General features: G+C 62.4%; 1 protein-coding gene across 1 annotated transcript; it reads left to right on the top strand.

Annotated features, from left to right (window-relative positions):
- The first annotated feature begins 3,971 nt into the window (after nucleotides 1–3,971).
- Nucleotides 3,972–21,565, top strand: MED24 (mediator complex subunit 24). Its single transcript, XM_054000389.1, has 25 exons — nucleotides 3,972–4,321; nucleotides 6,576–6,658; nucleotides 7,176–7,214; nucleotides 8,586–8,659; nucleotides 9,735–9,958; nucleotides 10,452–10,563; nucleotides 11,065–11,215; nucleotides 11,412–11,525; nucleotides 12,228–12,275; nucleotides 12,440–12,522; nucleotides 12,859–12,945; nucleotides 13,246–13,357; nucleotides 13,917–14,059; nucleotides 14,715–14,752; nucleotides 15,356–15,438; nucleotides 16,661–16,839; nucleotides 16,944–17,043; nucleotides 17,362–17,537; nucleotides 17,942–18,206; nucleotides 18,378–18,559; nucleotides 18,800–18,893; nucleotides 19,236–19,335; nucleotides 20,762–20,839; nucleotides 20,954–21,102; nucleotides 21,233–21,565. The coding sequence occupies exons 1-25, from the start codon at nucleotides 4,192–4,194 to the stop codon at nucleotides 21,347–21,349; spliced, it is 2,961 nt and encodes a 986-aa protein (XP_053856364.1). The 5' UTR covers nucleotides 3,972–4,191; the 3' UTR covers nucleotides 21,350–21,565.
- The last annotated feature ends 1,171 nt before the right edge of the window (nucleotides 21,566–22,736 follow it).

Here is a 22,736-nt window from a genome sequence, read left to right on the forward strand (position 1 = left end):
TTTGGGGCAGTGTTCACGGGGATGTCGTGACAGTGACAACAGGGGCGGGGGATGGCGACCACAGCATGGTGGGCTGTACCGAAGGGGGAGCGGAGACGGTGCCCGGGGAGGCCCGGGGGGATGCCCGTGGCAGGGCGGGGATGGTGCCCACAGGGACTGGGAACAGCACCCACGGGGATGCTGTGACAGTGACAACCTGGTGTCCACGAGGGCAGGGCAGGGAGCTGGGGACGGTGCCCACGGCGATGCTGCGGTAGTGACAGTGGGGACTACAGGATTTGGGGACAGCACCCAGGAAAGGGCTGGGACGGCGCCCTGGCTGCGTGGCGGTGGGGTGGAGATGATGCTCATGGAGATCTGGGACAGTCCCCATGGGGGTTGGTGACAGTGCCCACGAGGCAGGCGGCAGCTCCACACCCCGGGGTGCCCAGCCCGGCCCGTGGAGGGGCACACGCCAGACACGGGGGTCCCACTCAGATCCACCCCGCCCCGGGCAGGATACGGCCCCGCAGGACACCCGCACGTCGGGGGGCCCTGCCCCTGCGCCCCCCGGGGGATGTGCGGGACGGGGGAGAACGGGGGTCGTACCCCGCTGTGGGGCCGGACCCGGAGCCGCCGCGGCGCTGGGGATGGCGGCGTGCACTGGCAGCCCGGGGGGGATCACTGGGGAGGGCGCTGAGGGTCGCCCCCCGGAGCCCCCCGACCCGCCCGTGCCACCCCACCCCCTTCCCAGCAGCCCCTGCTCCCAGCCCCCCCTTTTCCTCCCCGGACTACACGTCCCGTCATGCCCGGGCTTAAAGCGCCTCTGCCGCCCCCCCACACCCCCGCCCGGAGCCCCGCAGCTTGGCCCTGGGACCCCCGGGGGGTTCAGTCTGGCCGCCCCCACCCCCCATCCCCGTAGGTACCCCCCTCCCTTGGGCTGCACAGGCGGTGCGGTGGCACCCAGGGGATGAGGGGGATGGGGGGTCTCCCGAGCATGAAGGCTTCTAGGAGAGGAGGGTCCCCAAGGGATGAAGGTTTCCTCGGGAGGGGGGTACCCAGGGGATGGTTTCCCGTACTCGGGGAGCGCAGGCAACACCCAGGGAAGGGTGGGGGGGTCCCCACGGGCCAGCGGCTCTCAGGGCACGGGTGCTGCTCAGAATGGGGACAACAAGGGGGCAGTGCCACCCGGCGAGCGGGGGATCTCCAGGGGATGGTGATCCCCGGGTGATGAGAGTCCCCAGGGGATGGAGGAGAGTGACACCCGGGACTGCTAGTGGGTGTCCCCATAGACCCCAGGAATCCCCTGGTCCCCGGGTCACCCTGGGGCCCTCATCCGCATGGCTGGCGGCCCCAGCGTGGCGGGGCAGCAGCAGCGTGACGGCCCCCCCGTCCCCCCCCTGCCTGTTCCGTACACTTTATCCTCAGCAAACACGGCTCGGCCACGGCCCCCCGCAGCCGTCTGCCCGCGATAACGCTGTGGCCGAGATTGCCTGCCCCCCAGCCCATGGGGCTTGGTCCTCTCAACACCACCTCATGTCCCCAGATTCCCCCTGCCTGAGGCTGCCTGACAGCCCCCATCCCATTGGGGAAACTGAGGCAGGGCTGGAGTTTGCCTGTGGCCCCTCTGGAGCATATGGACAGGCGCCTCTCGCACTCATCACCAGCTCCCCGTCCCCAGTGAGGTTCCCCACAGGTCTCTCTGCACTGCCCCAGCCGGGTGGGGACCTTGTGCCCTGTGGCAGACCCTGATCTGGGGGGATTTGGGATTTAGAGGGGCTGTGCTGCTCTTGGGGCGCAGGCAGTCGGCCGGGACATGCTCATTAAAATTCACCCCGCTGCTCTGTGGCAGGCACATTAAATATAGCCCCGAGCCAGCAGTGGTGCCCCCCGGGACCCCCAGGAAGGGGATGACACCAGACACCTCCATCCCCAGCACTGGACACCCCCATGGGGCAGCACCCACCACCAGCAGGACGGGGCATCAGAGCTCCCAGCCATCCCAGTGACCCCATGGGAAGGGGAAGCCCCTCACGCTGGCCCCCGCTCGCCCCTCGCCTGCCCCCGGCGCTGGGAACGGCCCCGGCCCCTTCCGGCCCCCCCGGCCCCGGGCCGGAGGCAGCTGTGCCGGGGCGCCCTGCCAAAGCGCCGAGGCCTCGACGCCTTCCCCCCACCCGGCCGCCCCCGCGGCGCCCCGGGGAGCTGCGACCCCCCGAGCACACCCCGCCACCCCCGACCCTGCCAGCGCCACCACCCCCTGCCCCGGAGTTTGGGGGTGCTGTGGCGGGGGTGGGGGTCCAGCAGGGCTCCTCAGAGCCCCTCCTGCCTGGGGACCCCCGCGGTGCCTGTTCCCCGGCCAGCTGTGGGATGCGCCCCCTCCCCTGCACAGGAAATCCCTCCTCATGGACAGCGCTCCCCCCGGCGGGACCCCCCCCCCCCCCCCCCGGTGCCGGGGTCTCCCCCCCGCTGCCGGGGCCCCTCGCCGCCTGGCCCGCCTAATCCCGGCCCCGGCACGGGGGGATTTGCTGCGCCCCGGCCCCATGAATGATTAACCGGGGAATTAAGGGGCCGCAAACCCCCCCCCAGGAACAGCGGGGGCAGTGGGGGACTGAGCTCCCACCCCAGCCCCCTGAGCCTTGGGGGCTCCCCTGGGCAGTTCTGGGGGTACCGACAGTGTTGGGGGTGCTGAGGGTTTGGGGGGGGGGAGTGTTTTTGGGGTGCAGAGGCCCGGGGGGGTTTGGGTCGCAGGGGGTTCTGGGGATGCTGGAGGTGTTGGGGGGCTACTGGGGGGCATTCTGGGGTGCTGGGAGTACTGGAGGGGGGGGGGCTGGCAGTTCTGGGGGGCTGCCCCCCAGCCTTGCTCCCCATCCTCCCGTTGCCATGGCAACGGCTGGCACCATCCCTGGGGATATTTTTAGCTGCTGGTACTGCAGGGAGGGGGTGGTGGGGGGGGGGGGCAGCCCAGGCCCATGGCGGTGCCACGTGTGTGCACACACGTGTGTCTGCAGCACACGGCCGTGCACGCCCGTGTGTGTGCGCCCACCCCTGCGCTGGCACCCGTGTGTGCACACCTGCCCGGGAGGGGTGCTGGTGTCTGCATGCGTGTGCAAGAACACACACACACACACAGAGTCCCGTGCGTCCACACATGTGTGAACACGCCTGCCCGCGTCACACGCAGTCCTCGTGCGGTTGCACGCGCACGCGTGCGCACCTCTGCGCTTGCACGCTGGCGTGCACAGCTGCGCTCACGCGATCGCCTGCACATCTACGCGCGCACGTGCGCGCACGCACAGTCCCGTGTGCGCGCACACGCTTGCACACCTGCGCACGCACATGGAGAAACACGCTGGGGGACCCGTGCTGCCACCCCAGAGCCTTTGCACGCTCACCCCTTCGCACCATTTTTGCACATCCCTTGTTTTTACACTCGCCCCGTTTTTGTACATCCGCTGTTCTTGCGCACGCCCTGTTTTTGCACGACTCCTCATTTTCACACGCACCCTCCTCCTCCCTTCCCCCCGTGTTTGTCCCCCCGCACCTTTCCACGCCCCTGCTATTTGCACACCCGCCCCTATTTTCACACTCCCGTGTTTGCAACCCCCCATTTTCACCCCGTGTTTGCACACATACCCTATTTGCACACTCACCCCTGGTGTTTGCATAGTCAAGTCCGATTTCCACACTCAGCCCCATGTCTCAACACACACACACATCCCGTGTTAGCCCACCCTCCCCCGTTTGCTCACCCGCACGGTGCTTGCACTCTCACCGCGGTGTTTGCACACTCGCCCCCCGTTTCCACGCGCCCCTTGCACACTCACTCCCGCCCCCGCCCGGCCTAGCCTCCCGAACTACCACTCCCATCGCCCCCTGCGCCCGCCGTGCCCCGTCGCCCAATCAGCGTGCGGCTTGTTGGTAGGTGCCGCAATGGCGGTGCCCAAGCGCTGAGGGCGGCGCCGGGCCGCGGTGAGGGGCGGCGGGACCCGGCGGGACCCGCGGCCGCCGGACTTCGGGGGCTCCGAGGGGCTCCGAGGGGCTCCGGGGCGGCTCCGCGCTCCTCAGGGCCGGGGAGCGGGCAGAGCCCCAGCTGCGGCCCTCCGAAGCCGCTGGGCCGCTTCCCCGCTCTCGCCGGCCCGCCCTGCCCTGCCCTGCCCGGCGGGGTCAGGGCTCCGTCCCCCTCGCCTTGAGCTGTCCGTCCGCAGGGTGACCATGAAGGTGGTGAACCTGAAGCAGGCCATCCTGCAGGCCTGGAAGGAGCGCTGGAGCGACTATCAATGGGCCATAAACATGAAGCGGTTCTTCCCCCGCGGAGCCACCTGGGACATCCTCAACTTGGCAGGTCGGGGGGAGGCGGCGGGTTCCCCCTCCTTACTGGGCACACTGGGCTGTTTTGGGGGCCCCCGCGCGTGTATTTGGGTGTTGGCCCCAGTGTTCCCCTCTTTGGGGTGCAGGCAGGGGTATTATGGGGTCCCTTGTCGCATTTTGGGCTCCCCCCTTCCCACACCGCTATTCACGCCGGAATTCCCATTCCCAACCATGCCAGCCCATTCCCAACTGTTGCCCCCACCCCTTTCCCACCCCGCTGGCTCCGTTTTGGGGTCATTCCCTCCTTTTTCCCCATGGGAGGGTTCAGGGGTCAGCACAGCGTAGCTTTTGGGACAAGAGAAGCAGCTTTGAGTTGAGCCAGGAGAGAACTAGGTTGGAAATTAGGAGAAGTTTCTTCACTGGAAGGGTGGTTAGGCGTTGGAACAGGCTGTGGTGGAGTTACCATGTGGATGTGGCTCCAGGGCACTTGGGTTATGGTGAGATGCTCTTGGAGGTCTTTCCAGCCTTAATGATTCCCCGATTTCCTGATTCTAGCGCTGCACAGCAGCCAGGTGCTGCTCCCAAGGCTGCTTCCCAGCCCAATTCAAGGGCATTTCACAGAAATCCTGCCAAAGGCTAGGACTGGTTTAAAGATTTGCCAGGCTCTCTTGCTAATTATAGAAACTTGGTGCTGGGATTTTCCCTGTGCAGCAAGTCCCGGGATAAATAAACAGAGCTGCTGCTCCAGGGAGTTTAAAGGAACCAGCCCCACACAGGCAGCAGCTCTCACCCCTCTGAGTGTGGGGATCTTTCCCCTGTGCGTGTTTTTCCCTTCTCTTCATCCTCCCATTGGATTTTCTGTCGGTGTCTGTTTTTTGTCACACGCTGTCCCCACTGCTGAGCTGTCCCTGCTGGGTTTGTCATCTCTGAGGTGCGGCTGGAGGGGCCAAATGGAGCTGTGGCCGTGGGGGGATGCATTTGCTCTGGATGGATTTGGTGGGGGTGGTTGGCTTGAGGGCCAGTCCTGCTGCTGCCCAGCTGGTCCCCGGGGCTCCCGGGTGTCTGTTCCCACCCTGGTGGCACTGGCTTCTGCTCCTCTGGCAGCGAGGCCTGTGGGGTGCTTGGCTTGGGCTCATCTGTGTATCCCCAAAAACAGACGCAGGGAGGATAATTCCCGATTATTTCTGCAGGAATGGGTTTCTCCTGGCTCACATTTACCCAGGGCTCAGTGGCTTCTTTGGGGCAGCTCCTCTGCCAGGAGGAGAAGGAGCTGTGTCCCCTTTTCCTTTTGGGAGCCACACGGGCAGGACTCTGGCCCTGACCCTGAGCATTGTGTGCACACAGGGAGAGCCCGTTCCCGAGGTCCTGATGGCTGGAACAGCAGCTCCCTTCCTCACTACAGCCCCCAGAGCTGTCCTTTCCCAAGCTCGTGCCTTTCAGCTTGGAAGTACAAAGGAGGGAAAGCTGGCACGAGCTGCCGGGATCACGGCAGGGCCTGGCAGATCGCTGCTGACATGTCTGCAGCAGGGAGCAGCATGTGGCTGGCTCGTGGTGACACTCTGGGATGGGCTGGGGAGGGGACGGCTGCCACCAGCCTTCTGTCCTCATCCCAGACGCTCTTGGCCCAGGATTCAGCCTTGGAGTGAGACCCAGGGAGTCTCCTTCTCCCGCACTCGGGATCCGGCGGTGGCTTCTCCTCCTCTTTGGGCTTTGGGGTGACAGCTTCCCACCCGGCTGCTGCTCCCCCTTTCACATCTGGGTGCTCTGACCTACTTGCAGCCTGCGCCGCAGCCCGAGGCCTGCTCGGGGAGGCTCTTCCTGCACTCTGCCATGGTTCAAATGGACAATTAAAGGCTTGGCTGAACAGATGGGACGGGCAGAGCCCCTCGGGCCACCGAGGGCCAGACGGGCAGGGCTGCGCCCAGTGCAGGGGACTGGTGGCCCCAAGCTCAGCCCCAGGTGCCTGGGCAAAAGACACTCAGTGGAGGCTGCAGGAGCCTCCTGGCAAGAGCTGGGAGGGAGGGGAATGTGGAGAGCAGCAGCAGCAGTTTTGAGGCTGGAGCGCCAAAGAGCTGTGTTAGCAGGAGGCTGCGAGCTCTGCCTGAATTATTCACCAGCTTGTGCCCATCAGGGATTAGAAAGTTGTGGGATTCAGTGAATTTAGGAGAAAACTGGTGTGGAGTCACTGTGGTTGGTACAGTTGGACTTTGCCAGCTTCCCTGTGGAATGAGGGGAGGACAGAGTGTGTCTGTCCTCACGTGCTGACCTGGGACCCTCTTTCCTTGCAGAGGCTCTCCTGGAGCAGGCCATGATTGGGCCGTCCCCAAACCCACTCATCTTATCCTACCTGAAATACGCCATCAGCTCCCAGGTAAGGACCTGCTGGTGCTGCTGAGGGGTCACCTTGCAGCATCAGTAAGGTTGGGCAAAGCAACTGGGTCGTTGGTGGTGAGCAGGCACGCCACATCCCCCATGTGAGCCTCTCCTGGGCTGGGCAGATACCCCAAACCCCCATCTGAGCCTCTCTGGGGCTGGGGCAGGCAGTGGAGGGCTCAGCGCGTGCCCTGGGCAGGGATGTTTCCATAAATAGCCTCTGCCATCGCCCAGGGTGGGAATTCTGCCCCCCGAGAGGCTCTGCACTCGCTGTGAGCGCCACGCTTTCGTATCCTGGCATTTAATATCGCCTAAAGTTTGTGTGAAACACATCAGCGATCACCTAAAAATGTCTGTTTGGATTTGTGCCGGGTCAGCGCCCCGGCCCCGGCCCTGTCTGCGGTGACAGGCAGTGGGGCCGTGCCCTGACCTTGCCGTTCCTCAGCAACGAGCGAGCGCGGTGCCGGCACACAGCCCCTGTGACACCGCGCTTGTTTTGGCTTTCTCTGTTGTAGATGGTGTCTTATTCCACGGTGCTGATGGCCATCAGCAAGGTACGGCTCTGACAGGTGCTCTCAGAGGTTTCACTCTTTACCCACAACCCCATGGATCCCTTTCCCTCCCCACAACTCCCACCAAATATAGGTCAAGTGGAAAGCGACGTCCCGGGCTGAGTCAGCAGCGGGCAGCCAGCGCAGATTAACGCCCGAGCTTTTCCATGTCCCCCTGGGGATGGGCTGCCGCAGTCCCAGCGGGTTTTGGGGGTGTGAGCGCCTTGTCCCTCTGCCCTGGGGGGCCTGGCAGGCTCCCGGCCTGTGTGTAACCCCATCCCAAGCGCCGGAAACCACATCCTGCTGCGGCCGGCGGTGCTGGCAGCGCTGTGGGGATCGGAGCTGGCCATGGAGGAGCTGCCAGGGCCTGGGCCAGGCGGTGTAGCCACACACCACGCTCAGCTGTGGCTTCCCACGGGTGCTCTGTGTCCCTGTGCTGCTTCCATGGGGACACTGAGCACCCTCCGTGGCTGCCTCTGTTTGTGTTGGGAAGCGCCTCACAGGCTATGACAGAATCCCCATCTCGTCCTTGTTGGGGTCACCTCAGGCCCCCTACTCAGGGTGACCAAAGGAGGAATGATTTCAGGGAGAATGGTTTCTCTTCCCCCACCTCGTTGTTATGGGGATGGGAGGAGAACTTCGCTGGCAGTCAGCGTTGAAAATTTTGGGGGACTGCAGACTGAGCTTGTAGTTGTGCCGTGAAGCTCTGGTGAGGTGGGGACCCCTCCAGCGGTCCCAGCGCCGATCCGGGGGAGAGGGCGTGCTCCCGGGGGAGGGCAGAGCAGAGCCTAGCCCAGCTCTGCTCCGAAGGGCTCGGGCTCGTTGCTGTTAGCCGGTGCCGCGTCGCTGCCCGTTCGGAGGGGCGGGCACAGCGCTGACCTTGACAGCCCAGCCTTCCTCCTTCAGCGCAGCGTGGGCCCAGCGCGGAGCTGCGGGCAAGCTCCGGCCCGGCGGGGCTCCCCATCTGCTCCGGGAGGAGGCGGGGGAGCCGCCCTTCTGCCGCCCCCCGCCCCCAGCCCCGCGGCCGGCCGTGCTGTTGGCGCTGCCAGCCCCACCGAGCCGGGGGTGGGCAAGGGGCTGGCGTCCGGCCACCAGCGCCGCGCCAGGGCAGCGCAGCTCCGGCCTGAGGCTGCGGAGAAAACCCAGCCCCGGCCCTGCTGCCGCGGCCCCACCGCCTCTCGCCACCCCGGGAGGGCACGACCTGGCCGACAGACAGCTCTGACCTACTTCTCATTCAAGTGGCTTCTGGGCAGCTGCCAGGGGGAGTGTCCTGTGGCCGCAGAGCCTGGCCCGGCCCTGGAGGAAGGGCTTGAGCTTATGTCGAGCTGCCGGAGCAGTCCCCATCTGAAGCCTCTCTGTGTTCCCCTGCTCTAGTTCGATGACTTCTCCCGGGACTTGTGTGTCCAGTCGCTCTTGGAGATCATGGACATGTTCTGTGACCGCCTCAGGTACTGTGTGGCATTCCAGCACTGCCATCTCTGCCCAGGTTGTGCCATGAGCAGAACCAGGAACCTGGGGGGCTGCAGCAGAGCCTGGGGGTCCTGTCTGATCTCAGAATACTCATTGTGGCAGAGGAAGGCAGGTTCCCCCTCCAGCTCTGTGTCCATTACCAAGTTGCTGCCTCGTGAGTGCCAGCACAGGGATAGCAGAGGAAATCCGAGCCCCACCAGCTTTGTGGGAAGCTGCCAGAAACCCCCCCCTGTTCTGAGATAAACCTCACTGTGGTTTCCTGCCCAGTTCAGGCAGATGGGGTGGGTGTAAGACCCATGGTCTGAGGGTCTCTATTTCCTTTCCCTCTGCACCTTCCCAGGCCCCAGCTGTGTGTCCCAGTCTGGTCCTGCCTGTGCTGCCCCAGGCACTGCCTTGTTTTTTTCCTTTATGGTCTTCCGGTGGTGTTGCAGGACCCAGGGGAGTCCAGACAATTCAGGCCACAAAAACTTTTTTAGGAAGCTCAGAAATCTTCCTGTTAACCCCTGACAGCCTCTTCTGGGAGGTGGGAGCGTGTGGCAGGGACAGTGGGAGGAGAAGGAGGATGAGGAAGGCTCTTCAATGAGATGAAATGAAGCAGCAGCAATGAATATGCATCAGTGGCAGATGTTGACAAGGAGCTGTCGCTGGCCAACTGCGGAGCCGGCCCTTAATCCGCTCCTGCCTGCTCTGATCCTCTGCTTAATTTGATCAAAACTTCTGGCCCCGATGATTTGTGCATCAGGAGGGGAAAGCGTTCACCTCTCGCAGTGCGCTGATCAATGCTGAGCCTCTCTTAGCAAGATAATTTGATTAAAAGCTTGGAAAGTTTCCCTGTAGTGGAGAGGCCAGCGAGGAGGCTGCATGGTGGGGGGTGGGGGTGTCTCCTTCCCCCTGGCACAGCAGGAATGCTGGTGGGATGAGCAGGTTGGGATCTGCAGCAGAGGAGCGGGCCGGGAGCGCAGGACCTGGTTTTGGGTTCCCCAGCCTACCCAGTGTCCGTGCCTCAGTTTCCACGGACACAGTGAGCATATTCCCGCTTATCTCCCGTCCCAGCTGCCACGGCAAGGCCGAGGAGTGCATCAGCCTGTGCCGGGCGCTGCTGAGTGCCCTCACCTGGCTCCTGCGCTGCGCCACCTTCTACGCTGAGAAGGTGAAGGAGCCGCTGGAGCAGGCGGCGGCGGAGAACCAGCTGAAGATGTGCCTGGAGCGGCTGGAGAAGGTGCTCAGCAGCACCAAGAACCGTGCCCTGATCCACATTGCCAAGCTGGAGGAGACGTGTATGTCCCTGCCCCGCGCGCTGGCCCTGGAGAGATGTCATTGCCACCTCTCCCTTCCCCCTGCCCGGCTCCTGCCGCATTGTCCCTGCAGCTCCAAGCCTATCCATCTTCCAGCCCTGTTGCTGTAACTTGTCTCCTCCCTGGCTCTGTGCCACTCTCTGCCCCCTCCCCTCCGTGCTGCCTTTGGAAGAGGAGCAGAATTAATGTGAAGGCTGCATGAGCAGTTCCTGGGTGCGTGGTGAGCCCTGTGCTCCGGCAGCCTGGCACAGCCCCACGCCTTCATCTGTGCCTGTGTCTGGCCAGGAGGCTGTGCCAGGCTGGCCTTGGGGTGGGACCTGCTGGGAGTACGCAGACCCCTGGGTTGGGCTTGCATCACCAGTTGGGACTCCCAGCCTCTTCAGCCCATGTGGGCTGCTGTAGGCCTTGGAGCTGGCCTGCCTGGTTTCCCCATGTGCCACTGTCCCCTCACTGAATCCCTGCCTTCCCTCCCCAGCCTCCTGGACCGCCGTGGAGCAGTCCCTCATCAAACTGGGAGAGAACCTGAACAACCTTGGCAGCTCCCCGCTGCGGAGCCAGGCTGATGACTGCGTGTCCCTCATCAAGAGGTGGCTGTGCGCTGCTGCCCCATGGGCTCAGGGGGCAAAATGGGTCTGAGCCTCACTCTGAGTCCCCCAAACTCCCTGCTCTGAGGACTGAGGGGCTCCTGCCTCTCTGCACGCTGGCTCACTGCTTCCCCATCCTTTCCCAGCTCAGATCCCTGCTCCAGCAGGGGCTGCCCAGAGGAGGGAGGACAGGGCTAGTGGTGTGACCTGTTGCAGAAGAGTCTTACCCAGGGGTTGCTCCTCTGGTGACCCTGAGACCTTTTACTATCCCTCAGCTGCTCTGGCCACACCAGGGCTGCTGTCCCTGCTCTGGATCCCCCTGGAATTGCTCCCAGGGCCCAAGGGCTTGGCTGTGCCTTGGAGCTCCCAGGCACAGGTGCTCCAGTGTCCTGCCCCAAGGCAGCAAAGGTCAGGGGTTTGGCCAGGGAATGGGAGTGGGACAGGAGGAGCAGGAATCTGTCCCTGCAGGGCTCCAGTGACCCTGGGCTGTCCTCTTCCACCCAGCATCCCCACCATGCTCTCAGTCCACTCGGAGCAGCTGAACAAGACAGGCTTCCCCACCGTGCACGCCGTGGTGCTGCTGGAGGGCACCATGAACCTCACAGGAGAGACCCAGCCACTAGTGGAGCAGCTGATGATGGTGAAGAGGATGCAGGTACAGAAGTGACAGCGTGTTCTGCTCAGGCAGCCCGGGGCTGTGGGGCCAGGCCATGTGTCTTCCCTGTGCTGGTCCTGCTCCAGGGGAGCAGCGGGAGCCCATCAACACCTCTGCAGGGGTTTGGCTGTGCTGTTTGGGGGATGTGCTTTGCTGCCAGCCCAGCACTGGGAGGGTTTGTGTGTGTGCTCCACAGCGCATCCCCTCCCCGCTCTTCGTGCTGGAGATCTGGAAGGCCTGTTTTGTGGGCCTCATCGAGTGTCCCGAGGGCACAGAGGAGCTCAAGTGGACAGCCTTCACCTTCCTGAAGGTAAGGCCCAGCCCCAGCACCGAGTCCCTGCCTGCTGCTGCAGGTCTGGCTCCTGCTGAGCCCTGAGCTCTGCCAGAGCAATCAGTCTTTCTTCCCTGCAGTGTGCCCCTTGGGGTGCCCACACCACACAGTGTGCCCCTCGAGGCATCCCCCCACCCCACAGTGTGCCACTCACCCCGCCTTGTGTCCCTTAGGATGCCTTCCAACCCCACAGTGTGCCCCTCACCCACAGTGTGCCCTTCAGGATGCCCCTTGGGATGCCCCCACACCCCAAAACGTGCCCCTTAGGTTGCCCCACACCCCACAGTATGCCCCCCACTCCTCACAATGTGCTCCTCAGGGTGCCCCCATTCCCCACAATGTGCCCCTTAGGGTCCATCCCACCTGAGCCCACTCCATCACTCCTGTCACCCACTGAACATTAACTTTGCTGTCAGGGGCCTCTTTTCAGCCCAGCCTTATTTTGTGTGGCAGAGTGAGTTCTCCTGAGATGTTATGGGGGAAATATGGCTCCAGGTGATGGTGGAGGGGAACAGGGGCACAAAATCCCCTGGGTGCACACACTGCTCCAGAATTGCTGCTTTCCTGGGGCTGGGAGAGCAGCTGTGTGCAGCTGTGTTGGTGTGGGATGATGCTGCTGGGGGTGTCCCAGCCGTGGAATGGGGTCTGCCCTCAAGTCACTCTGTGCCCTGTGTCTTTCAGATGCCCCAAGTGCTGGTTAAACTCAAGAAGTATCCCCAAGGGGACAAGGTGAGACTGGAGAGCCATCTGTGGGGCCTGTGTGTGGGGACTGGTCTGCATGGGGAGATATTCCCTGTCCCAAGAGCCTTCCCTGATGGAGCAGGTGGGGACAGGGGGAGGTGGGCCTGTGCCAGTAGCGTGGTGAGCTGAGTGCTTGGCTTTGTGTTTGTCAGGATTTCACTGAGGATGTGAACTGTGCCTTCGAGTTCCTGCTGAAGTTGACCCCTCTGCTTGACAAAGCCGACCAGCGCTGCAAGTGAGTGCTCACCATGGCCAGAGCTGCCACGTAGCCACATGCCACAACCACCCTGCCCTCAGTGTGGGGTGCTGGCACAGCTCCTGGCAGGGCTGGGTTAGTTTCTAATCCCATTTCTTCTTCCTGAGGACGTGCTGCTGCCACATGAGTGAGGCAGTGAGTGTGAGACAGCTGAGTCACGTGTGTGACACCCAGAGCTGCTCTGGACCCTGCAGCACCCTCAGAGGGGTGGGACAGGGCCAGGAGGGCAGCTTGCGAGTCCCCCTGCCCTGTGGCACTGTCTGGGGTGACAGGAATGCTCTCCTTGGGGCTACAGCTCTCTCCTCTCTCTTCCAGCTGCAACTGCATGAGCCTGCTCCTGCAGGAGTGCAGCAAGCAGGGGCTGCTCTCTGAGGCCAACATGAACAATCTCATCGACAAACGGTACAGCCACACCAAAGTCTGGAAAACCCCCACAAGTGGGGCTGGAGCACCTGGTTTTGGGGGGAGCATGAGGGAGCAGTTGTGCCAACACTGGGGGACTGCGACTGGGACATACGTGGTGGCCTGGGGGGACGGGATGCTGCTTTTGGGACAGGTTGGGTACACGCAGAGTCTGTCCCCTCAGAGAGGCAGCTGGTGGTGGTCTGAGGCAGTGGCTGTCCCTTGAGGGTGCCACTGGGTGGAAGGAGGGATGCAGGGTGAGGGATTCCTACACACTGGCCCTTCTTTGGGGTCCCTCAGGGCTGCAGACAAGGAAAACTCTCCATCCCTGAAATCGGCCGAGAACGCCAACATCCAGCCAAACCCTGGGCTCATCCTGAGGGCTGAGCCCACTGTCACCAACATCCTGAAGGTGAGTGCCCTTCTGCAGCCATGCTGGGCTGGCTGGGCTCAGGCCTGGAGCCCTTTGCCAGCAGCATCAGTGTAACCAGACAGCCAGCGTGGTTGGGAGGCGCCGGATTTCTCCCTGCCCTGGGGTGGAGTAGTGGTGGAATCACTCGAGCCTTGCTGCTCCATTGTGGAGATGAGGAGCTCCCCTCCTCCTTCCAGGAAGCTGGAGGAGCTGTCAGGTGGCATGTCATCAGTGCCAGCAGCCTAAGCCCAGCCAGCTCTGCCCGTCCCGCTCAGCTGCTCTCTGTGTGCATCTCCCCTGTTCCCTGGGGACTCCCCGTGTCCCTGTGTCACTCTGGTTGTTTTGCTGCTACTGAGTGACAGGGGATGTTTTCCTGCTGGTGGCAGGGGCTCAGAGCTCTCCATCCCACCTCTCCCAAATCCAGCAGGTCCCTGCTCCTCAAGGTCTCAGGGACAGCTCTTGCAGCTGATAACTCTGTACCCTGAAAGCTGTAGTTTGCTGCTGCTCTGTAGCACACATTCCCCATGACTTCCATTTCCTCTTACTTTTTTGCTTGCAGACCATGGATGCGGATCACTCCAAGTCCCCCGAGGGCCTGCTGGGGGTCCTGGGTCACATGCTGTCTGGGAAGAGCCTGGACTTGCTGCTGGCAGCGGCAGCAGCCACTGGGAAGCTGAAATCCTTCGCTCGGAAGTTTGTCAAGTGAGTGTCCACCTGGGTGGCACTGTGACTGGTGGCCAAGGGGCTGGGGGGAACAGGCAGCCCCCTAAACTGCCCCATAGACAGGGCTGGATGTGCCTGTGGCCGTGTGGAGCACTGAGGAGGGCTGGGATCTCAGTGCACAGCATCCCATCTTTGCCTCTGCATGCACAGGACAGGGAATTGGAGCCAGGCTGGTCTGGGGTTGTTCAGAAAACTGAAGGCTGTGGCTGAGCCCTGGATCCAGGGCAGTGTGTCCCTGCCTTCTGCAGACACACGTGTCCTGGTTAGTGCACATGCACCAGCACACACGTGGGGCTGTGTGATGGGCTCCCTCAGGGTGGCTTGACCAGCCTCGGGGTGCATGGGGGGTCTGTTTGGGGGTCTGTGCTCTGAAACTCCCACAGAGCTCTGGGGAGAGCCCTCTGGTGTGGGGTGAGCAGCTTGGCTAGACCTGTGTGGCCACAAGGAGCAGACACAGGGAGGAGGTGACCTGTCTCTGTGGTGCTGGAGGGTGTCTGCAGAGCTGGGCCTTGCATCTCCTGCCCCTCTGTGCTGGGCTAGAGTCTGAGGGGTCTGCAGGCCAGGCAGCCCCCTGCTTGTCTCAGGGTTGGGAATTGTCTGGTTGGACTGATAATGCCACTCTCTGCCCCTCCAGGCTGAATGAATTCACCAAGCAAATCACTGGAGAAATCTGTGAGTGCGTGTTCGTCCGTGCGTGGGGTGACTGGAGCTGTGCTGCCCGTGCTGGGATGCTCTGAGTGCTCTGGGGCCTGGCTGGATTAAACTGGGACTGGCTGTGGCCCCAGAGCAAGCTGAGCTGTGCCAGGCCCGGCTGGGGGTGCTGGCAGGGAGGGGGCCCTGTGCCAGCAGGGCTCCTGGGGACACGCTGCCTTCATGTGCGTGTCCATCCCAAATCTGGGGTGTTCCCGGGGGCATCCTCTCTCCATCTGAGCCTGGGGGCCCCTTGGCTCCCTCCCTGGAAGGGGTGATGTGTCAGCACAGCCCAGATAAGGACTCTGACTCTGTGTGATGAAACCTGTGGAGTGCTCTGACCTTCCATGGTGAGGGGGCCCCACTTGGGCTGGGGCTGCCCAGAGGGCGGCCAGAGCTGCTCTGGGAGCTCAAGCAGAGGCAGATGAGGTGGGGGGAGGCCCTTGGCACATCCCTTTGTTCACACTGAGGGGGTTAGAAACTGTGTGGGGGAAGCAGGGCCCTGGCCCCCGTGCTTGTGGGGTTCTGCTTCCCTCCTCCTGTTGAGGCCAGAGAGCCCCAAGGTCTTTATTTCTCCTCCCTCAGCCAAGAGTGGCCCTGTCCGGGCTCTGCTTTTTGACATCTCCTTCCTCATGCTGTGCCATGTGGCCCAGACCTATGGCTCAGAGGTAAGGATCCTCTGAGAGGATGAGAGGGTGGGACTGGATCCTGTGAGGGAAGGGAAGGATGAGGCTGGATCCTAAGAGGAGCTCTCAACCTGCCAGCTCAGCCCCTGCGCTGCTGCAGCCTATCAGCCTCCTCTAGTGGCCAGCCTGTCACTGTCCCCACTGTCCCTCCTGTCCCTGCAGCACTTCATAGCCCAGGGCACAGCACCAGTGTCTGTCACCTGGAAATCTGTCCCTGGGGCTCTCTGGGTGCCAGGTGATGGAGCAGGACTTGGGCTGTGCTCCACTGATGGGTGGTGGGATCAGTGGGAATGCTGCTTCCAATGGCCTTGGAGCTCGCCAGCCCACTCCCAGTTTGCCCCTCCAGTTTGGCACTGGGCAGTGTCAGCCCTCCCCGTCCAAGGAGGAACTCCCAGCCCTGCTCAGAAAGCAGCTCTTTGGTTGCATGAAAATTTTCCAGGTTTCGACATCTGTGTGTGCTGGGAGGCGAAACGATACCGAAACACTGGGAATGCAGAGAGGGGGAGAGAAGGGTCCTGCCCAGCCAGCCCTGGGAGCAGGGAGGGGGGACCAGGCAGGGCTGGATGTGCCCAGGGCTGTCCAATGAGATCTCATCCCCCCCTCCCAGCCCAGTGACTTTCCTGCCCAGCTGCTGCTGAACAGATGTGCGAAACTTTTTTGGACAAAAATAGTGTCCCCTGGGTGACACAGGCTGAGGGGGAGGAAGTGACGTGTGGGGTTCCCAGCTCATGGCCCCCACAGGACCCTCCCAGCTGGGCTGTGTGACCCCGGCCCCAGGGACCCTATGCGTGGCTTGGTGGGGTGGGGGGACAAGGGACTTGTTTGAGTCGGACACGGTGACCCCGTGGGGTCTGGCAGCTGGCCTGGCATCTCTCCTCTCAGCTGCGCTGCGTTCTGCTGGGGAACCCCCTGGTATCAGGGGAAACCACAGCCCACAGAGGGGAAACCAGTGCCTCCGAGAGGCTGACCAGCGCCCTGCTGGGGCCTGACCAGTGCCTGGCTCTCCCTCCAGGCCACAGGGCGGCGCTGTTCCCACGGCCATGAGCACCCCCGGGTGGGGACAGACCCCGGGGTGGGGGACAGACCCCGGGGTGGGGACAGACCCCGGGGTGGGGACAGAACCCAGGGTGGGGGACAGACCCCGGGGTGGGGATCCCCAGCAGGGTCCCTGGGACTTGCAGACCCCGTGTTGGTTCCTTTCCAGGTGATCCTGTCGGATTCCAACCCTCCAGGCGAGGTGCCCTTCTTTGAGACCTGGATGCTGACCTGCATGCCCGAGGAGGGGAAGATCCTCAACCCCGACCACCCCTGCTTCCGCCCGGATTCCACCAAGGTGGAGTCCCTGGTTGCCCTCCTCAACAACTCCTCCGAGATGAAGCTGGTGTAAGAGCCCATCCATGTGCCCACCCTGCCAGGTCTGGGGGGCATCCCCAGCCCAGTTCCTCTGGCCCCACAGCTGTGTCTGAATCCCCATCTCTCCCCGGCAGGCAGATGAAATGGCACGAGGTGTGTCTGAGCATCTCGGCCGCCATACTGGAGATCCTCAATGCCTGGGAAAATGGAGTCCTCACCTTTGAGTCGATCCAGGTGGGGCTGGTGGGGTGCAGAGTGGAGCTGTGCTGTGTCCTGAGGAGGAGCCAAGGGTCCAGAAGCTCTGGGGTACCCTGTTCTCCTGCCCTGATCACTCTGGCAGCTGCCTTGGAGCTTGCTGTGACTTGGAAGTGGGAAACTGATGTGGCTCCAGCCCCTTGTTCCTGCTCCAAACTGCCCTGTGGGTGGCAGGGACAGTGTCACTCATGGAGGAGGGAATGGCTTGGACCCTGCAGTTGGGACCCACAGCCCTAGGAGGTAAAAGCTGTGCATCCACCTGGCTGTGCTCATCCTCTGCTCTGTCTCCTCTCTTAGAAAATCACGGAAAACATCAAGGGGAAGGTGTGCAGCATGGCAGTGTGTGCCGTGGCCTGGCTGGTGGCCCACGTCCGCATGCTGGGCCTGGATGAGCGGGAGAAGTCCCTGCAGATGATCCGGCAGCTCGCCACCCCCCTGTACGGAGAGAACACGCTCCAGTTCTACAACGAGCGGTGAGCCCGGGGACACGGGCCTGTTCCTGCCCTGCAGCTGCTCCCCGGTGCCACATCTCCTGCCCTGCTTCTCCTTTTCCACTTCCTGACTCTGTGCCATCTCCTGCCCTGCTTCCACTTCCCAGTTCCATGCTGCCTCCTGCCCCGATTCCACTTGCCAGTGCCATTGTCTCCTGCCCTTCTTCCTCTTCCCAGTGCCACGCCATCTTCCCGGTGCTGTGCCATCTCCTGCCCTCCTGTCCCTTCCCAGTGCTGTGCCATTCTCTGCCCTGCTGTCCCTTCCCAGTGCCGTGCCATTCTCTGTCTCCGTGCCCTGCTGTCCCTTCCCAGTGCCGTGCCATTCTCTGTCTCTGTGCCCTGCTGTCCCTTCCTGGTGCCCGCCTGACGCCGTCTCTCTGCCCCAGCGTGGTGATCATGAGCTCCATCCTGGAGCACATGTGTGCGGACGTCCTGCAGCAAACGGCCACTCAGATTAAATTCCCTTCCACTGGCATGGACACCATTCCCTACTGGAATCTTCTGCCCCCCAAGAAGCCCATCAAGGAGGTGCTGACCAGCGTGTTCACCAAGGTGCTGGAGAAGGGCTGGGTCGACAGCCGCTCCATCCACATCTTCGACACCCTGCTGCACATGGGGGGGGTGTACTGGTTCTGCAACAACCTGGTCAAGGTATGAGGGGGCAGGAGGGCCCTGCCCCTAGTGCTGGGCAGGGTGCTGAGGCCAGGGCTGATGGGTGTAGTTTGTGTTCCCAGTGTCCTGGGTGTCCCTGGGCTGGGTGCTGGGACAGTGCTGGCACTGGAGGGGAGTGGGGCAGGCCCACCTCTCCCCTCCACCCTGCAGGAGCTGCTGAAGGAGACGCGGAAGGAGCACACGCTGAGGGCTGTGGAGCTGCTCTATGCCATCTTCTGCCTGGACATGCAGCAGCTGACACTGACACTGCTGGGCCACATCCTGCCCAACCTGCTGACAGACTCCTCCAAGTGGCACACCCTCATGGACCCCCCTGGGAAGGCCCTGGCCAAGTAAGACCCCAGAGCAATGGAGACTGTCTCCTCAAGGTCTCTTTGGGGAGATGGGGAGATGGTCTGTGCTGGGATGAGAATCCCAGCTACCCAAATCCCACTCTGGCTTTGGCAGTGCCAGCAGTTCCCACTCTGGTCCGCATTTCCTGCTGTCCCACTCCGAGGAGGACGCTGCCCTGTCCCGTACCCCATTGTCAGGTGGGCTGGCAGCACCTGGTCATGTCCCTGCTCTGTCCCCAGGCTCTCTGTTTGGTGTGCCCTGAGCTCCTACTCCTCCCACAGCAAGGTCCAGGCCTCGGCCCGGCAGAAGAAGAGGCACCGGGAGGACATCGAGGTGTGTCTGGGTGGAGCAGGGGCTGGCCTGGGGCTCTCTGTGCCCAAAAGCAGCAGTGGCTGGGGAAGGTGAGGGTGGCAGGAGTGGGTGGGTAGAGCCAGACTCCCTGCCCAGCTTTTCTGGGTTCTCTGAGGCCTTCCAACCTTAAAATTCAGGATTCTCCCTTCTCTTTTCTGGGCAAGGGGCTGTAACGAGCTGGTCAGCATGTGTCCAGCCCAGACTGGGGTGCTCTGGGTGACCAGAGATCAGATCCTGGGCCGTGGGGCTGTGCAGAGCCCAGGGTGGGTCACCAGCCCTGTGCAGGGTAAGGGGCTGATGGGGCTGACCCCTCTCTCCCCCCAGGATTACATCAGCCTGTTCCCGCTGGATGACACACAGCCTTCCAAGCTCATGCGGCTGCTGAGCTCCAACGAGGAGGATTCCAACATCCTCTCCAGCCCCAGTAAGTGCAGGAGGGGAGGGAGGACAGCTCCCCTGCCTCGCTGTCCATTTTGGGTGTGCAATGTGTATTTGCAGAAAACTCCTCAAACTGGCTGGGTGGGGATTTAGAGCTCTCAAGTGGTTTTTGAGTTATCTTGAAGTTTCTGCATTTGGGAAAGGTCAATTTCTTTATTTTTCTGATCAGAACAACTTAAAAGGGTGACATTACCCCTTCCTTCCTTGCCAGTGCCCCACACCCGAGGGGCTCGGGGGGCTTTGTGTCCCTCCAGCCACCCGTCATGGGACCACAGCTGGAGGTGACATTCCTGATGTCTGGGGCCAAATCCTGACATTCCACTGCTGTTAACAAGACTGAAGCAGAGCGGATGAGGCCCCTGGTCACATCCGTGTCCCTGCAGTGTCACGGGTTGCGACAGCTCCGGCAGGGGATTTACTGGGGGGGGTCCATGTCCTGCCCAGTGGGTGCTGTCACGGTTCCCACATACATTGTCCACACTCCTGGGCAGTGAGTCAGGACATTCTCAGGTCATTGTTTCTCCCTTTATCCCAAATTACTCTATAGATTCATTTTCGACACATCCATTGACCTTCGGTTTCAGTTGGCTTCATTACTGTTGAAATATGGGCTTTTCCCTTTATTTCACTTATCTTCTTTTACCTCCTGAGGCAGTCCCACCTCTTCCCAGTGACATTCAGGACTTTTTTTGGCTATTTGCTGCAGTGATGTGGAAATGCCGCTTCCTGCAGCCACCATGTAGCTCATGTGATTCCATGAGAAAAGTGGGGGAGGGCTTTCTTTTTCTGGTGAGCATCCTCAGAGCAGCACAAGGTGGATCCTGCATATTTGGGCAGGGGCCGTGGGGTGTGCACAAGAGCCTTCCCAAGGGAATTCCCATCCCCTTGGAGTGGACCTGACCCAGTTCTTCCCACAGGAGTGCCTAGTAGTGCTTCACAGCTGGGGTCAGCTCAATCCTCCTAGTCTGTCCCAGGATTTGCTGCTAGATTTGGACGTGCTTCAGCTCTGATAGCTGGATTGCACCCTGACAGTGAGATGGGAGGGCTGCTGTGCATCTGTTGAACATCTGGCCTGCACACAGGATGTGTAATGTGTGTGTCCCTGCTCCTCATCATGACACCACGTGTCACACCCCAAAAGCAGCGTGGGAAACCTGCCTGGGCTCCGTGTGGGCTGGCAGAGGGGACAGGGATGGGGCAGAGACCATCTGTGCTGTGGTTCTGGGGTGCTCTGCTGGCACAGACTGTTGGGTACAGGTGGCCTAAACCTCTTCTGCTCCACAGGGTTGCCTCATGGCAAAGCCCCTATCAGAGCTGGGTGACCTCGAGTGGCCAGAGCTGGCCAGCGTGGGCACGTTGGCTCAGCCAAGGGGGCCATGAGGCTGTTCCTGACTCTGTGCTCCTGCCCACAGATCGCTCCATGAGCAGCTCACTCTCTGCCTCCCAGCTCCACACCGTCAGCATGAGGGACCCGCTGAACCGGGTGCTGGGTAAGGTGGGGATGGGTCCTTGGGGTCACATCCAACCACTGGGACACCAGTGGGAACTTCAGGCCACCCGCAGCCTCCCAGAAGTGACCTGTTGCTCTCTCCCTGTCCCCACAGCAAACCTCTTCCTGCTCATCTCTTCCATCCTGGGGGCCAAGACAGCTGGTACCCACACCCAGTTTGTCCAGTGGTTCATGGAGGAGTGTGTGGAGTGCCTGGAGCAGGGCAGCCGTGGGAGCATCCTCCAGTTCATGCCCTTCACCATGGTGGGTCCAGCGGCTGTGACACCCCTGTTGTGACACTCCCTGCTCGGGGAGTGCCCCAGGCTCCCACAGGATGAGCACATCCCAGGCTCCTGGTGACACTCACCTGTGCTTCTCCTCTGTCCCTGGGCAGGTTTCAGAGCTGGTGAAGGTGTCCACTATGTCCAGTCCCAAAATTGTCCTGGCCATCACTGACCTCAGCCTGCCCCTGGGCCGCCGTGTCGCCGCCAAGGCCATCGCTGCGCTGTGAGCGGGGCTGCTCCGGCCAGGGGGGATCCCTGAGGAGCACAGGGATCTCCCTGCTGGTCTGGATGGCTGGGATGGCCTCTGTCACTGCAGCTGCTGTGCTGGAGGGCTGCTCCCTCGGCACATGGAGCCATCTCCTTGCTCTGCCTCATGGCACTTTTGAGACTGAGACACCTCCTAATTTTTTTTATTCTATAGATCAACCCTTTTGTACAACCAGCTTTTGCCTCATCTCATTTGGACTTCTGGGATACCCCAAAACTCCTCAGTTCTGGGGGTGATGGGGAGCCAGTGGCCAAGCCCTGTGCTGGGCAAGAGGAGAAATCTCCTTCACCCTGTCCTGGACCTGAGAGTGGGTGGTGGGCTGCCTGTGGTGCTCTGACTGGGAGTGGGCACAGTGCTGGGTGGAGCAGGGATGCTTCCCTGCTGTGCCATCAGGCACAAGCAGGATCTTGTTGGGAATTCTGCCACGTGAGTGTGAGTTCTTGTTGGAATTCTTCCCCATGAGTGTGAGTTCTTGTTGGAATTCCTCCCCATGAGTTCAGTCTGTGGTGAGCACGGCACGGGCGGTGGGTGAGTAACTGTGGCCTCGTGCTGGGACAGGCTCCCCTAGGACTGTCCCCACACCCTGCCAGCTGCTCCAGCAGTGAATCCACCAAGAGCTCTTGTCTCATGAACTCTTGTCCCCAAGGGAGTGGCAGTGCCAGAGCGGCTGCACCTCTGCCCCTTCCTCTGCTGTTGACTCACAAGAAAGGGGAAAGCAGGGCCAGCAGGCACCAGCCCTTCCCTCAGGGCGCCGTGACTCCGAGCCCACTCCTGGGCTGGGCTGTGCCTCTGCCCTCTCGGCACCAGTGGGGTTCCCAGCCCTGCTTTGGGAGGCTCTGAAGGGAGGTGGGGCACAGGGGGATCCTGGAGCTGCAGAGGTTGGGTCAGTGCTGGCCAGGGAAGAGGCAGCGGGATGGTGACCCTATCTGATCCCAGGATGAGCTCAGCTCCTGGCAGCCCCCAGGCTGTGCCGGAGGGAGAGACCCCGATGCACTTGGGGTAGCTGCGGGTGTTGCTGGTCCTTGGCCTTCACACAGAGAGCATCCTCCCCCTTCCCGCTGGCCCCAGGGCTCCAGCCCCTGGTCCCGATCCGGGGCAGCCGGGAGCAGCTGCGGGGCTGGGCGGGGTGGATAATGGAGCCGTGGCACACCCGGGATGGGCCGGGAGAGCCTCCCCGAGCCTGGCACCGGGGTGAATCCCACCCTGCGCTGGCACCGGCCCGCCCGGGCACCTCTGCTCGCCCAGGGGCGGCTCTTTACCGTTAGCCCTGAGCAAAGAGCAGGACCTGGCGTGGCCTTCCCAGCTCTGTCAATATTTGCCGAGGCAGCTCCATGCCTGGCATTGGC

The sequence above is a fragment of the Vidua macroura genome, chromosome 27, assembly GCF_024509145.1.
Source record: "Vidua macroura isolate BioBank_ID:100142 chromosome 27, ASM2450914v1, whole genome shotgun sequence".
Taxonomy (NCBI): domain Eukaryota; kingdom Metazoa; phylum Chordata; class Aves; order Passeriformes; family Viduidae; genus Vidua; species Vidua macroura.

What these genes read in the sequence shown, in the direction of transcription:
- MED24 (XM_054000389.1), top strand. Translation starts at nt 4,192, where the DNA reads ATGAAGGTGGTGAACCTGAAGCAGGCCATCCTGCAGGCCTGGAAGGAG. An exon ending in TGCTGATGGCCATCAGCAAG is followed by an intron (nt 7,215 to 8,585) that starts GTACGGCTCTGA and finishes CCCCTGCTCTAG; the next exon opens with TTCGATGACTTCTCCCGGGA. An exon ending in AGTATCCCCAAGGGGACAAG is followed by an intron (nt 12,276 to 12,439) that starts GTGAGACTGGAG and finishes TGTGTTTGTCAG; the next exon opens with GATTTCACTGAGGATGTGAA.